At 40.3% G+C, this 16,263-nt stretch overlaps 1 protein-coding gene across 4 annotated transcripts in view; it reads left to right on the top strand.

Annotated features, from left to right (window-relative positions):
- PLD5 (phospholipase D family member 5) overlaps positions 1–16,263 on the top strand; it is a 201,424-nt gene that overhangs the window by 73,990 nt on the left and 111,171 nt on the right. For 3 of the 4 annotated variants that reach the window (XM_064445785.1, XM_064445783.1, XM_064445784.1), the window contains exon 2: positions 9,659–9,795. In XM_064445785.1, coding sequence (XP_064301855.1) covers positions 9,659–9,795 — 137 coding nt within the window. Of the gene's footprint in view, positions 1–9,658; positions 9,803–16,263 lie in introns of those variants that run through there. The other variant, XM_064445786.1, reaches the window with a different exon arrangement.

Raw genomic sequence — 16,263 nt, 5'->3', positions numbered from 1 at the left:
CCGTGAGCAGCCAGCTTCTCCAGGAGAATGCTGTGGGAGACAGTGTCAAAGGCCTTACTAAAGTCCAAGTAGACAATGTCCACAGCCTTCCCCTCATCCACTAAGCGGGTCACCTTATCTTAGAAGGACACCACGTTAGTGAGGCAGGACCTCCCTTTCATAAACCCACGCTGGCTGAGCCCAATCCCCTGGGTGTCCCACAGGTGCCATGTAATGGCATTCAAGATCATCTGCTCCATGACCTTTCCCGGCACTGAGGTCAGGCTGACAAGCCTGTAGTTCCCCGGATCCTCCTTCCGACCATTCTTGTAGAGGGGTGTCACATTCGCTAGTTTCCAGTCATCTGGGACCTCCCCAGTTGACCAGGACTGCCGATAAATGATGGAGAGTGTCTTGGCAAGCTCCTCTGCCAGCTCCTTCAGCATCCTCGGGTGGATCCCATCCAGCCCCATGGACTTGTGAGCATCCAGGTGAAGGAGCAGGTCGGTGACTGCCACCTCTTCAACAGCTGGGACTTCATTCTGCATACTAGCTCCATCTCCCAGCACAGGGGCCCGACAACCCCGACGATGACTGGTCTGACTATTAAAGACTGAGGCAAAGAAAGCATTAAGTACCTCAGCCTTCTCCTCACCTTTCCTGGCAAGGTTACCTTCCGCATCCAACAAAGGAGGGAGATTCTCCCTGGCCCTCCTTTTGTCACTGATGTATTTATAACAACATTTTTTGTTATCTTTAAAGGTGGCGGCCAGTCTAAGTTCCAGCTGGGCCTTCGCCTTCCTAATCTTTTCCCTGCATAACCTCACAATATGCTTTGTAGTCCTCCTGAGTCACCTGCCCCTTCTTCCAAAGGCAGTAAGCTCCCCTTTTTTTTCTTGAGTTCCAGCCAAAGGTCACTATTCAGCCAAGCTGGTCCTCTCCCCTGCCTGCTCGACTAATGGCACACAGGGATGGCCTGCTCCTGCACTTTTGAGACTTCCTTCTTTAATAACATCCAGCCTTCCTGGACTCCTTTGCCCTTCAGGACTGCCTCCCAAGGGACTCTGTTAACCAGACGCCTTAACAATCCAAAGTCTGCCCATCTGAAGTCCAGGGTAGTGGTTTTGCTGACCCTTTTCCTTACTTCTCCAAGAATCGAGAACTCTAGCATGTCACTGTTGCTGAGCCCAAGACAGCGTCCAGCTACCATATCACCCACCAGGCCTCTGTTCGTCAAGAGCAGGTCCAGCGGGGCACCTCCCCTGGTTGGCTCGCTTACCAGCTGCGTCAGGAAGTTATCTCCCACAGGAGACCTCCGAGTCTGCTTTCTCTCTGCTGTGTTGCATTTCCAGCAGATATCTGGTAAGTTGAAGTCTCCCATGAGAACAAGGGCTAGAGATTGTGAGACTTCAGTCAACAGCTTGTAGAGTATTTCATCTGTCTCGTCATCCTGGTTGGTTGGTCTGTAACAGACTCCCACCAGGATGTCTCCCTTATTGGCCTTCCCCCTGACCCTTATCATAAGCACTCAACCTTATCATTACTGTCGTTGAGTTCTAGACAGTCAAAACACCCTCTAACATACAAGGCTACCCCTCCGCCTCTCCTTCTTTGCCTGTCCCTTCTAAAGAGCTTGTAGCCATCCATTGCAGTGCTCCAGCTGTGCGAGTCATCCCACCATGTTTCCATGATGGCGACCACATCATAGTTTCCTTGGCGTGCAGTGGCTTCCAGCTCCTCCTGTTTATTGCCCACGCTCCGTGCATTGGTATAAATGGATTTCAGTTGATCTGTTGACCTCTTCTCCAACACAAGCATGCCACCCTTAGGCTCATTCCTAGCAAGCCTGGTTTTATCCCCTTCCCCCTTCGTATCTAGTTTAAAGCTCTTCCAACGATTTCGTCTCATCCTATCACTCCAACCCCCCACCTCGCTACAACTTCCTTTCAGATAGTTTTAGAACTTAAGAGGCTCCGGCTTTAAAGATGTGTAGAGATATCAGGATATAGAAATCCTATTTACAGTGGTTTTTACTGATGAGGTATTGGTAGTATTCTGAAATGGTTGTTCAGGCCAGGTTCAGATTGTTCGGTACTTTTGGTTTTGTTTTCATTTTTTTTGTCTGTCTTCTTTGCAGGAGACATTGGATTTGAGTAGATTGCTATTTTTAGGGTAGACAATGGCCTTTTTTTGGCACTGCCAAACTATAATGCTGCCTTATATTATGGTCAAGACTGAGTCAATATATCACATTGAGAAGTCAGGGCTCAATTTCAGGAAAATGGCACATGAACGCTTAAACGTATTCAGGCTTTTCACGCCTTCTTTTATGCCAATTCTGGTCAACAAAATGCATTTAGGGTTAGTTGGTCATGTGCTGGAAACCCTTTTTTCTTATAGAGCTCCTATTCTGAATGTTAATAGCTGTAATGTAATATAGCACTTTGTGTGGAGAAGGTTCAGATAAGTAACCGCTAAAGCCTTGCGTTTCTTCCAAAGTAGTTTATTGGTTTTCTATTTATAGTAACATGTCTGTCAAATGCTTGTTCAGTGAGCAATGAAACCAGTGCAGCTGCTTCACTGCGGGTGTGTACGCAGGGCCCTCGACCCCTCTGTGTACCACCACAGCAGTCATTCTTCCCATCCCTGTCTTCTGTGATGCTGCACGGTGCTGAGCTGTGTGTGTGCTGGAAGGCAAAACTTTGAACCATCTTTCCCTCGGTAGAGGCACTAATTTGGGTCTTTGTCAGCAAGTTTACCTAAATAGTGGGTTTTGTAAAATATTTCTATAAATCTTTCTTTCAAATACAGATTCAAAAGAAACTGGGCAGACAGGGAGTGCTGGGCAGACAGTGTGACTTCATATGCCTTGCTCGCTTGGAAAACACTGAAATGAAAGAACGTTGTTTAGAGAATTAACTCTTGATTCTCTTCTTTCTGTGTAACTATAGGACTAAATACTTACCATTGATTTTTCTCTAAACTGTCTCCATGCAGTCTTGGAAGGTGAACAAAATATGCCAACCTGAAGTATTAAGGGTAAGGATTATTTTTGCCTTGTATGCAGTACAAATGTTGTACCAGGATGTAGAGATGTAAGTCAACACCACAGTGTAACATGACTGATTCATGTTCAGATATAACTTGTGTGTCCTTCTGTAAAAAAAGGACACTATTTTAGAGTGTAGAAAATATATTTGACTGCTCAGACCTGTGGCATATCTAGTCCTATACTGTGTGTCTAACAGTGGCAACAGCAAGTCCCCCATCATCTCTATTAGAGGGCACATCCCTGTCTGTTTTCTCTAGTACCTGCTCTGGACATGCTTCTGAAGGCTTTGTCTAATCTTTTTTTAAACCTGCTGCTGCTGTTTGCTTTCATAGCCTCCTGTAGCAACAAATGCCGGACGCTCTAGATCTACTTCATAAAAGACTACTTTATCTTTTTGGAACTTAACCCCTACAAGTTTCAATAAACATCCCCTGTTTCTGATATTGTGATACTCGGTGCATAATAATTTTGCCTTCACTCTAGCTGATGCTCTTGTGATGATTTTGTACCCTTTGGTCATATATCTTTCTTCTCCTCTCCAAACTATGGACTCCTACCCTTTTTTGGTCTGTCTTACTAAAGCATCTGCTCCAGCCTCTTAATCATTTTGATTGTCCTTTTTTGTAATGGTTTCTCATTTCCTGTGTCTGTGCAAGTGATTGCTCCTACCTGCTGGTAGCTCTTTTCCTTAATTGAATTTTAACCTATTTTTCTCAACATATCTCCTAAGTTGTCAAGAACATTTTGAAATTTTAATCTAGCCTTCCAGCATGCTTTCAATTTGTGCTGCTTTTGTTTTGATTGAAAACTTAATAAGCACATTTCATTTCTAGTCCATAATTTAGATTGTTAATGAAGACATGAACAAAAACAGATATCGAGAGAATCTTCTGAATCCCTTCTAAAATGTCCTCCCATTTTTTCAATGAGCATGATATTCCAACCTCTTCTGTAATAATCTGGACATAGTTTCTGTGGTTTGTAAGAAAATTTTTATTAAAGATGAAAGTATATGTTATTTTCAGCTTCTCCAGCAGGGTAACAGGGCTCGTGACTAGGAAACATGGAAATCAAAATTGATTGATGTGACTTTTTCTTGACAAAATTTCTTATCTTCTAGGTGTTTACATATAACAGCTTCATTACTTAATTGCTCAAGTATTTTCTAGAGATTGAAGTTAAAATAACTAATTAATTATTTCCCAACTTCTATTGCCTGCCCACTTTCTTTTTCCTTCAATATGGGTAACATTTTTGCTTTTTCCAGCCTTCTGATGCTTCACTTACACTCGTGAGTTTTCAGAGGTACACGCTAAAAGTCCTCTGTTAGCCCCAGACAGCACCTTAAACATCCAAGGATGAAGCTCACTAAGCTCAGCTAATTTGAAAATATTGAACTTATCTTAGCACTCCTGGATCAGTTCCTTTGTATTTTTGTTTAATAGGAACTTAACTGTTGATGGGTATTAATCATACTAGCTGGGAGATTTAAGGCTGCAATGAAGATTATTTCTGTATATGGATTCCAGATTAATGGAAAATAGTCTTTATAGTAATGTTTTTCTCTAATAAACACACAATGATTTTAAGACCCAAGGTTAATCCAAGAATGTTTGTTAATTCTTGAAGTCCAGGTCCTTGCTTTCTTTGGCAAATGTACTGTAGCATGCCATAAAACCCCACACGTGAGGAGAATTTTAAGAGCTGTTTACAGGTTACTAGTGTTGAAGACAAGTGCTTTTCTTCTCACACTGCTGTTCAGACATGTTGCAGGAAAGAGCAGACTACTGATATGACAGAAGATGTGAAAACCTACCTCTTAGTGTCTCTGTGGTTCTGACAAGCAAATATGAACGCAATATTACTATGCTGTATAAATTTTGCCTCCTTTATTCTTCAAATAGGTATAAAAATAAACCACTATCTCAAAGCCATGACATGTTTTTGTTGTTATGTGCTCAGTTTTCTCAGTAGATGCAGCATTGCAATTTCATGGCTGCTGTTTGGGAAGAGAAGGACATTTTTGTACTGTATTGAGGGAAAAGTAAATTCCTGATCAAATTTAGTGTGTTACAGAGATACCTATTGTTTGTGAAGAAATGGAAAGCTTTATGGGCCACTGAGGTGTTCTTAACAGCTTTTGAGCAACAGAAGTGCAGTAAAGATGGAAGCCTTTTTCTTTCTTGCTTTCATTTTAAAGTCTGCCTGGGTAGCGCACCTCCAATGCAACCTTAACTGACATAGAAAATCCTTTTTCTTAATAATAAATAGAGATAGGGTCCTTCTCAGATTAAAATCTAGTCTGAATAACACTGTACTGCAGACCCATTGTATGGATTTTGCTCTTTTTTTTCACTCTCTGCCTAGGGGTATAGCAGCCTGAAAAATACCGTACTTTGTTTTAGTAAAAGCAGTGTTTTGGTGGATTTGTTTTAACATAGGTATTGTTTAAGCTAGATGAGGTAGGTGAAAGAAACGCATTTGCTCATGAAATGGAAAATAACACCATTTTTGATAGTCCTTTTTCCTGTGGGAGTTTCTTTCCCAATCTTCCATAAGCTCTGAAAAATTGTTCTCTCATGCAACAGAATTTCTGGGCTTACAGTGGACAGATCTCCACACTGTTAAGAGTGAAATCTCAGCCATGGATGTCCTCTGACAGGTCCAGTGATGAAGCTAGTAGATGCTCTGGGCCCAGGCCTCTTAGCATCTCTAGCAGTCTTCAAATATTTAAGAGACTGCAGCAGGAAAGAATGAAATACTCTGTTCTCTGTTTTCAGCAAGTGTGGGAAGAAAAAAAAAAATATATTGCAGCCTAAGAGACTTAAGGTGGTGTCAGTAAGGTATTAACATGTGAGATGGGCTGCCTGAAAAGACTGTAGGATCTCTTTCAACTGGAGATTTTTAGGGACAGGTTAGACAAATATCTGTTAGAAGTAATATTTGTATAAATTGACCGTGTATAAGGACGGATGGGCTACATAAGCTTTAGACGTCCCTCCCAACCCTGTATTCTGTAATTAAGCGTTGAAGACTGAAAGCTTAAACACAGAGAGTTCTTAGGCATTTACTGAAGGAAGCAGGAGGATAGGTCTGATAAGCTTTGAGGGATCCCAGTTGCCAAGGGGATACACAACAACATAGCATCAAGCAAACAGCCTGCCCGAGCACACCGACGCAAGAGCCTGAAGAGCAAATCTAACAGATTCCTTCTAGTCTGTCTGTGGTGTGAGCTCTTCTATTTTGAATTCTTTCAAGAAGCCTGCTATTATTTGCTCATACACACACAGGCATGCACGGATGCTATAATAGAACAGTGACATGGTCTGTTCTAATCTATTTTAATTAGAAAAAAGCCTATTAGAAAATTGCCCACAGTATGGTGTTAGTGCATGAATATTAAGATTTATTACCACTGTCAAAAGCAAGGCTCAGAAGACTTGTTTGGTGTCATTAGCTGTTTTTTATTCTTTGTTTTCTAATGTAAACATCAATTTGAATCTAAGCAATATTCAAATTTTAATTTCTAATGTAATACGTGGATTTAAAAGCAATCAAAAAATCACCGTGCAGCAGGAGTAATTTCAAGATGAGCTGTAAAACCATTCCAAATCCTCCTTACTAGCTGTATAAACTTTTTAAAATGGTCTTTACCTGACCCTTCAGACCTGTGACTAAAAATGTAGGGTTAGGAGAATCACAAATTTGGAATTTTTGCTTTGTTTTTTTGAATATTTTGTGCTATCCTTAATTCAAAGAAAAAGTACTATTGTCACAGTTTGATAAGGTGGTGCTTCTTTTGTGTGTGGATCTAAAAGGTCCCCTAGACTATTTGTAACCATACTGTTAAGATGGTACTTAATGGATTAGTTATTTCACTTTTTCTCGTAATTGTCAAAGACACATGCATAATATAGAGGATCTGTGCGAATAAGAGCAGTAAATTAGATTTGCGCAGTTCTGTCTTTTAGAGCTGGTAGAATAGCAGTGGTCTTATTAGTGGTGCTAACTTTGTGCTGCTTATAGTGAGAAGCCATCAGTCAAACTGCAGAGTTTGACAAGCTGTACACATGCAGAACTGAAAGAACAGGGATTTAAACGTTGTACAAATAGAACACAGAAGTCAAGAAGCCTTGAACGTGCTCCCCAAATTTATGTGGAATAGGAATTAAAGCTAAAATAAGGGGATCCATTCAGAATTATTCTGGCCTCCCCTTTCTGTATTCCTTGAACATAATCACCTAGAAATTGCTACCATAAAATTTCCTAGTATTGAAGCAACTTAAGGCATCTATTGCACCTACTGGTTTATTTTTCCACTCCTTCTTGTGATACTGTATAATCTTTGATACACTGTAGGTTTTATATAGCTTTTGACCCTGAAGTTTTAAGCAGGTTAAAAGTTTTCTAGAGCTCTTTTATGACTTAAAACATGTGAGATAGAGGTACTGTGCACTCCTTTTAATGAAACATCTCTTGCTTCCTCCATGTGTGCTAACCCAGCTTTGAAAGCTACCGTGGTCCCTGCTGGTTTAGTGACCTTGCACCTCTCTGTAGCTGTTCTGCTGCTTGAATGGTGAATGCAAGGTGGGAGTTATTCCCTGGGGCAATGGCATGAAGTCATTTATATACTCTGTGGTAGCTAGGATGCTTGTTGCTACAAATGGCTGCAGTTTTCCTTTTTTGGGAGGAAAAAGAACGCTAGTTTTGCGAGCCATGCCAGGTCACATGCCCTGCTCTTAGGGGCTGGACAATGAGCCCTGGCTCCATTTGGCTCACTGGTATGGAAGTAGCTTTGCTGTCTTGCTGCCATGGTGATACACGCAGCACTTGGAAGAAGCTGCATCAGTTTCTGCAAATACACTTACAGAACTGTAAAAATCTGCATGAGGCAGTGGTCATCTTAGCAAGACCGTGAGACATCTTGATGAAGAAATGGCAGAAAGCAGCATCCCAGATCCGAATATCTCTTTATCTTTGGCAGTTTTCCTGCCAGTAGTATGGGGCAATGAAGCAGTCTTTTAACATTTTTCTCTTAAGTCCTACTGTGTGCCTGGCTGCAGCCTTAGTTCTGGACACCCAAATGCAATCATTTTTCATTCTTCTTACATTGTCATGATTATACCTAGTGGGGGGGGTGGGGGGGGGGGAAGACCAAATGTTATTTATTTCAGAAGTAGGCTTTGTGAATGCTTGAAGAAGATTTTATTGTGCTGCATTCATGTAAGATTTTTAAGTATTGTATTAGAAGACACAGATTTTAACATATTTGAAATGTATGAAAGTGTCTAATATGCATTATATTTAAAATATGCATATAATCAAAGTGACATATTAGGTGTTACTGTTAGGTAAAAGGATACATTTCTCACTAAATTTCAGAAAAATTGGTCCTGTTTGACTGAAGTTGTTTGCTGTGTTTTAGGATTTCACAGACAGAAATAAAATGCTTATATCTGATTTGTTCTGAAATGTATGAGCTTGTATCTTCTTCTAGTTTGGAAGTTTTGGAAGCTTATTAAAAATAAATACAAAACTCAGCCCTTTTCTTTATGCATACTGGAAAACATTCTTATTACTCTGAAACTTATTACCTCTTAAATGAGATGTCAGGATCAATCGAAATACTATGAAGTTGGTTTTCAGCTGCAAGCACGACACTGTTTCCTTTCCCTTACACTTTTCCTGCTTTCCCATATACTTTCTCACTTTCCCATTCCTTTATAAAGCTTTTTTTTTTAATGTGAAATTTTAATTACAGGGCAATAATGAAAATTAAGAAAATAACTATGGCAACAGGAGTTAGTTCTTCAGTAGAAAAATGCACATTATACTTGTTTGAACATTTGGTTTCAGAACAAAATACACTTTACATTCATGCAGCTGTGTAAATTGTGTGTCAGGAGACGGTCTTTAGGAGGTTTACACAGTTGTATCTGATTTAGTACTGCAGGATTTCATATTGTAGAATAAAGTGGTGCTATGTTTTAATATTTAACCTGAGATGTGGAGAGCATTGCCTATCATATTGATCAACAGTCGCCTATTGTTTCCTTGAATCCCATCTATCACCTGTGAATTTTTTCTCCTTATATTGTAAGTACTGTGGGGCAAGGACTTGCCAAAGTGTCTCGGTTGCTGTGACGATCATAGTAACAATGTCAGTTACTTTGTGTAGCAATAAAAAAATGACTTTGTTCTTCAGTGTTCTTGCAATGACATGTTTTATTTCAGCCAACACAACAAAACTCTCAAGACTTTTGAGTGCCATCCTAAGTGTGTATTTATCTGCGAGGTGCAATCAGAAAATACGTAGTTAATGTAAGAATCATTACTTTAATGCATAATGCTTTCCTTGTGGTACAAACAGAAAACAGTTTAAATTATGAATATTATTTGTGACATGAATTATTTAACAATGTCTGAGAGATTTAAAATACATCTCAAGGTGATACCTGAAGGACAGTTTTGAGAGTGTTTTCATCCTGAGGTGTGTTTCATGATGACAGCTATGGCAATAAGAACTTCAAAGAATTTTAGATCTTATGTAAAAGTTTTAGAGTCTCAGGTCATTGACTGGAATGTGCTCACGCCATTAAAACTCTTTTTAATCTTAATCTCTTTCAGTCCCAGCAAAGATGCATTGTGATCTTTGCACTGGTATGCTGCTTTGCAATTCTGGTTGCACTGATATTTTCGGCAGTGGATATTATGGGAGAAGATGAGGATGGACTCTCAGAAAAGAACTGTCAAAATAACTGTCGGTAAGAGGTAACAAACAAAACTTCTATTTTGGGGTGGAAAAGAGCATATATGTGTTATATGATGGCGTGTAGTGATTACCATAGCGCTGTGGTATAATTCAGAAGAGTAGGTAACAGAGGAAGAAACGGTTTCTTGGATTGGATTTGTGGTTTTGGAGGTTGACTTGACAAAATAAAGAACACCTTTTGAACCTGTTTTTGGTGGTGCGTTTGGAGCAAGACCTGTGCGTTATTTCAATTATTTTGTAAGCCTGGGTCAAAGCCTGTTAAATTTCAGTAAATGAGTACAGAGGTGGCTCACATAGGTCAAAAGTGATCAGTGACCTTCCTGGAGAAAGAAAAAAGCTCTTGATGGAAGAAAGATATGACAGAATTGGAAACTAAGACTGCTGTCCCTTTTATATAGGGGGACCTTTTATGTATTCCTATTTGTTGCACTCCCCTAATAGACACAGTGGCTTGCCTAGGAACTGTGAAGAGAATTAGTGATACAGTCAGAAAGATTGGAGTCTTGCCTATGTTGCATTAAGATTTCCCTCAGACACCTGCCATGGTTGTGTATATCTTTGAACTTCAGATTTAAGTAGATGGTTAGATGTTTTGGGGCCTTTAATTTCCAGACTGTGAATCTTCTTTTGCTGCTCCTTGCTGTCAGGTTCCTCCATGAATCTGTTCGTCAGTGACAACCAGTGCTTTTCCTCCATGGGATTGTCCAAGGTCCCCTTATGTCCACCAGTAAAACTGACTTAACAAATGTTTGTGGATTTTGTTCACAACTGTATTCTGCTTTTTTCAAGGCTTTAACTTCTATACAGAGCACCCTTTCTGATCGATTTTGTGGAAAACAGTCATCCTTAAATAACTTATCAGAAATCCTTTCTAATCTGATCAGGGAATTTCTGGTGTGGGAAGGGGCCGCTGGGCATCCTCCAGTCCATTCGCCTGCTCAGAGCCTGGTCAGCTCCAGCAGGTTGCTCAGGGACATGCACAGTCAGACTTTGCGTAGCTCCAAGGGTGGACTCTGCAGCCTTCCTGGGCATCTCGTCCACTGTTTGTACAGAATCTACCTGGCTACCAATGGCTGGGTATACAGTGAGTTGGAGATAATGGATATTTCTTTTTTTAGACTGATCTAATGAAAAATTAATGTTTCTTTGAGCCTTTTCTCCCTTTTTCTGTTATTTTCTGTTGATTTTGTGTGAAACCTTTTTGGGGACAGTGCCCTTCTGTGCCGTGCCTGTCACAGTGCAGTCAGCAGCAATTCACAAATCAGCAAACTGGACTGTGTTTTTGCAATTATACTGGATTTTTACAGTATTTTTTATATGCTGCTCAGAAAAAAAGGGGGGGTTGGAGCAGGGAAAGGACATTCCTTAAATTTGTAGTTCCTTTCAAATAGGACAAGCCTGCAGCATCAGGTAGCTTTGCCCTGAAGCCAACCATCCTTCTGGTGCTTTTTTTCAGCTTTGCTTTCTTTTTGTAAAACGGCCTGGCCCTAATCTGTTCACTTTCTTGTATGACTGTAGTTCTGGGCGGCCTTCTAATATCTTGTCTGAATTTTCCAGAGTTCAACTCACTTTCCTTTCCCCGTGAGGGTCTTAAGTATTCTTCACTGTGGTTTGTTGGTTCCAAAATTTTTAAAGATACTGCATGTGTCACCTCTACACCCACTATCTGCATGTGTGAATCTTTGACAGAACTAGGTCAGATGAGGGGAAAGTTTCTGCTCGTTGGCTTCAGTGTGCTGCACATGACTTCAACACATGCAGCAATTACGGCACAGTGTTTTCTTCTTAGTTGTATCAACTAATGGCTCCCATTTTGCTCTGGGTAGCTGCATAGGCCTAGCTATGGAAGAACTTAATCTTCTTCACTTTGTATTCTTCAAATGGAAAAAAATTCAGAGCGGGAGTGATGTACAGTGCTATGGAAAACCAGGCTATTATTTCTTCCATGTGTAAAAGAATAATTGCTTTTGTCTCTTTGTAAGGGTTACATCAATCTGCCTTTCCAAAGAATACTCACCTTTTCTCAGGTTTTCATTTGTTAGTGTGTGTCACTCCTGTCTCTCCTGGACTGTGTTAGAGGAGCCTGGGAGTAAATCCAGCACATGGGCTTTAAACATCAGAGTCAATGGAACTGCTCTGCATTTACAGTGATAAAAGTGATCTCAGACCCCAGCTCTATTTTAAGGTGCCTTTCACAGAGTGATTCAAGTGCGTGATCTAGCTACTCATGCCTGAACCAGAAGGCACATCAGTGCTGTGTTTATAAACTGCCTAAACTATTTCTAATAACAGTATCCAAGTGCTGCCAGCTGCTACCTGCTAACATTGAATCCTTCTCTACATGATGAAACTGGGCTTCTTTATATATTGCAGACTTAACTAGGCTGCTGTAAGATCAATTGCTGCCTGTGGCGTATATTTAGTACTTTTGATAAGCACTTCTAATAAGTAAGACAAGAATTATTGAATTCTTGTATTTCTGCTGTGTGAGTCCTTTCACCGAAATTCAGGAACAGGTGCTTATGCTTGCAGGATGTGCTGAGAAAGAATTGTAATAGATGGTCCTTCTCACCCCAGTGAAATGCCTGTCAGATACAAGTTTACATATATGATCCTAGAATTCTTTTTTTTGTTTTAATTGATTGAATTTGTGAAGAAGCTTGATGGGAAAGGATGCTATTGATTTGAGAAGAACTTCACTGGTGGTTTGTTAAAGGCTCTCATCTTCTGAAAATCAATTTCATTTCTGTCTTTTTATTTTAAAGAAAAATATGTCTGAAATAGAGCCATGGTCTAGGATGGTTCTTTGGCTAGAAAATTTTGGAGCTGTGCCAAAAAATAGCAAGCAAGAATTTTTAAAAAAGAGAGAAAGTAAAAGGAAGACATTTTTAGAAGCGTAGAGCTTTTGTAGTCTGAGAGAGGAATCATCGAGGTATGTTGTAAGCAGTATTTTCCAGTAAAACCTACGTCTTTTTTTGTTGTTGTGATTGTACTGTTGCTCATCAACACAAATGCAGCCTTTCTGATCTGCCTGTTGTAATTCAACGTGACGTTCCTCTTTTGTTAATCATTCCTTAAACTCTTAACACATAACGAATACTTACTGCATATGTTGCCAAAAAGACCTTCGTCTTTACTGATGTGTGTATCTCTCCTGGGGGATTTGTAACAAAAAATAGTCAGGGAAGTGGAAAAGCTGGCTTTTTTGCATGTCTTCACTGCTTGCTGAAGGGATTGTTGCCACCATTTAAAAGGGTGCATAGGAAATAGTACTTTTTGAAGAAATGAAAATACGTTTGAAACTGAAATTATGAATTATGATGTCTAACCTTTGAGGTTCTTGCTGAAAAACTCAGCCTGTGGTTGCGAACTGAAACGCATCTTGCCTTACAGGTCATTTGTGACTGCCACAATGTGAAGTCAGACTGTTGTAGGCTGTAAACCATTTCTCATTTTCTTCGTTACACAGACAAAGGAGCTTAATATTCAATAGTATTGAGTAGAGTATTCAAGAGGAACTTGAATATTTGAGTTTGAACTAAGAAATGACTGAAATTCATTTTTCTGTCTTTTGGCATGTAGGTACAGAAACTTAAATTTTTTTATCCTGCTTCACATGTTGTAATCCAAAAATACAAACAGGTAATTTAAAAGAATTTACAACCCTGTCCTAATAATTGAGGGCAAATATCAAGGTAAAATAAATGTAGATATATCAATTACCAAGCACCACTGTGAAAATTACTATCTTCTACTGATAGATGCATTCCTATTCAAAGAGCTGGGGGAAGATGGGGAACAGTCTGTAAAATTTATCAGGCAGATATATTCTGGCTTCAGAATTGAAATTACAATCTGAACTCTACTGGCTGGAAAACTGTATTGGTTTAGATTAAATAATGCTCTTTGTACTTACTTACACTGTTCCATATAACTTCCATACTGTGAATTATATGTGGAGAGACCGGCTGACTAAAAGTAGACTTTAATTTATTTTTTTACAACTGGACGAGGTCTGGTAAGAGGCAGCTTTTCACTTCGGAGGGTGCTGTACACTCTTGGCTTCGTTCCATAGAATTTTATTTCAGAACACTAGATTTGAAAAGTACAGATGGCTTTTGACCCTTCCTATTAAAAGGAATGTCAACTGATTGACATTTAAGGAATAAAGAAAAAAGTAGTAAAGACTGTGAAAGGTTAAGATGTTGTACTTTTGTGCTTGGTATGGGAGAGAAATAGTTCTCTTGAGACATCCATGTTAATGTTCATTAGGCAGCCCTGATGGATGAGGCTGGTTAAGAGGATATGCTTAGTGGTCTGGGAATTTTGCCTTTTTTGCTGTGGGTCCATTAGACACTGCATCTATAAAATTAGATTATTGTAATTTGAAAATAGTACTTTTTAATGGCTGATCTATTGTGAATAAATCTTGGCTATCCTCTGATGTAATGTCACTCAAGACTTACTTGGCTTTGTTGAAACTGGCTGGTAAACTCTAAAAATGGTAATACGAGTATTAAGATATGGTCTCTGTTCTCTGAAGTGTTTGAACCGAGGTAATTTTGATTTATTACTGGTAACTTCAGGTGTTCAGTATGCCTATTGTCCTGCTTGTTGCTGCTCATAGTCAAGCTAGGGTTCCTACAGAGCTTGCACATGCCCTTAATTATCCTCATCTCACTGGCTTCCCCAATAACCACTGAAGCGGTGGTAGCAGTTGGCATAGCTCCCGCCCCTAGCTGTGGGTTTGGCCCTGTCTCTTGGGAGGGGCTAAGGAACAGCAAGGTGGAAAAGAAAGTGATGGTAGCTACTTTCCATGGTTCCCAAGTCTAGGGTGTACTAAAACTGTTGTCATAATTTTTTTTTTTTTTTTTTGCCTTTCTCTGATGATAATTGGAGGATTTTCTTGAGGCGGGGGGTGTGTGTTCAAGGCAGATTCTGTCTTGCATTCTGTTCCAGTGACACAGTTTTTCTATTTTGATCAGTTCTCTTGTCCTCAGAGTAATATATAACGAAGGCACTTGTTCTTATGTGTTTGATTTTGTGTTGGAGGAACTTACTTTTATGTATGACATGAGTGGCAAAGCTATTTAGTTCATCTGGTGATCGTAGGGAGGCTTTGACCCATTCTGCCCTGTGGGAAGTAAGTGGTGATACTTAGGCAGTGTTTGTTTGCTCTGGAAATAGTTTAGATTGTTGTGGATAAGGGTTTGTATCCTCTATAATTTTGGTATCCTGCCGAGGAGTTGAATCTTCCTGTTGAAATGCCAAGCTTTTAGATCTTAACAGTACCCTGCAGCACTGAGTTCTAGAGATTAAGTCTAGCTGTATACAAAAATTATTTATATTGATTTGTGTGCACTTCTTTCAATTTCATTAGATGTTTCTTTATTCTCAGGTTGTGAGAGAGAGCCCACAACAGATTAGTTTGTTTTTTTGCTTTATAAGTCTTTCCTTCAACACCTCTGCTATTTCACCAAGTAGGGTTTTGCAGCACCATTAAGTAAGCATACTGCAGCACATGCTTGCATTGGTTTACCTTGGAAGTGCTTTGCCCCTGGCTGATTGTGGGGGATATTTTGTCTGCGCTGCGTGGGTTCTGAATATAGCAAGGTTTATATTGACTGATTTCTATTTAATAAACAAACTATGACAGGCATAATAATTAAATGTCTAAACAGAACAAGATGCTCACATTTTTAAAATGAGCCTGTTAAAGAGCAACTGAAGATTTCTATTTACAAAACACTTATGCCAAGTGGCATAAAAATGCCTTCTGTCAACATGATGGGCAAGGGGTTCGAGTGCACCCTCAGTAAGTTTACAGATGGCACTAAGTTGGGCAAGACCGTTGATCTGCTTGAGGGTAGGAAGGTTCTATAGAGGGATCTGCACAGGCTGGATCAATGGGCCAAGTCCAATTGTATGAGGTCCAACAAAGTTAAGTACTGGGTTCTGCACTTGGGTCACAACAACCCCATGCAACGCTACAGGCTTGGGGAGGAGTGGCTGGAGAGCTGCCTGGAGGAAAAGGACCTGTGGGTGCTGGTCAACAGCCGCCTGAACATGAGCCAGAAGTGTGCTCAGGTGGCCAAGAAGGCCAATGGCATCCTGGCTTGTATCAGCAATAGTGTGGCCAGCAGGAGCAGGGAGGTGATGGTGCCCCTGTGCTCGGCACTGGTGAGGCCGCACCTTGAGTACTGTGTGCAGTTTTGGGCCCCTCACTACAAGGAGGACATTGAGGTGCTGGAGCACCAAAGGGCAATGAAGCTGATGAAGGGTCTAGAGAACAAGTCTTCTGAGGAGCGGCTGAGGGAGCTGGGGTTGTTTAGCCTGAGAAGAGGAGGCTGAGGGGAGACCTTATCGCTCTCTACAACTACCTGAAAGGAGGTTGTAGCGAGGCGGGGGTCAGTCTCTTCTCCCTTGTAACAAGCGATAGGATGAGAGGAAATGGCCTCAA

Source organism: Phalacrocorax carbo, chromosome 3 (genome assembly GCF_963921805.1).
Source record: "Phalacrocorax carbo chromosome 3, bPhaCar2.1, whole genome shotgun sequence".
Lineage (NCBI taxonomy): Eukaryota > Metazoa > Chordata > Aves > Suliformes > Phalacrocoracidae > Phalacrocorax > Phalacrocorax carbo.
Note: the sequence above shows the minus strand (reverse complement) of the source record. Positions and strands in the feature narration are given on the sequence as shown.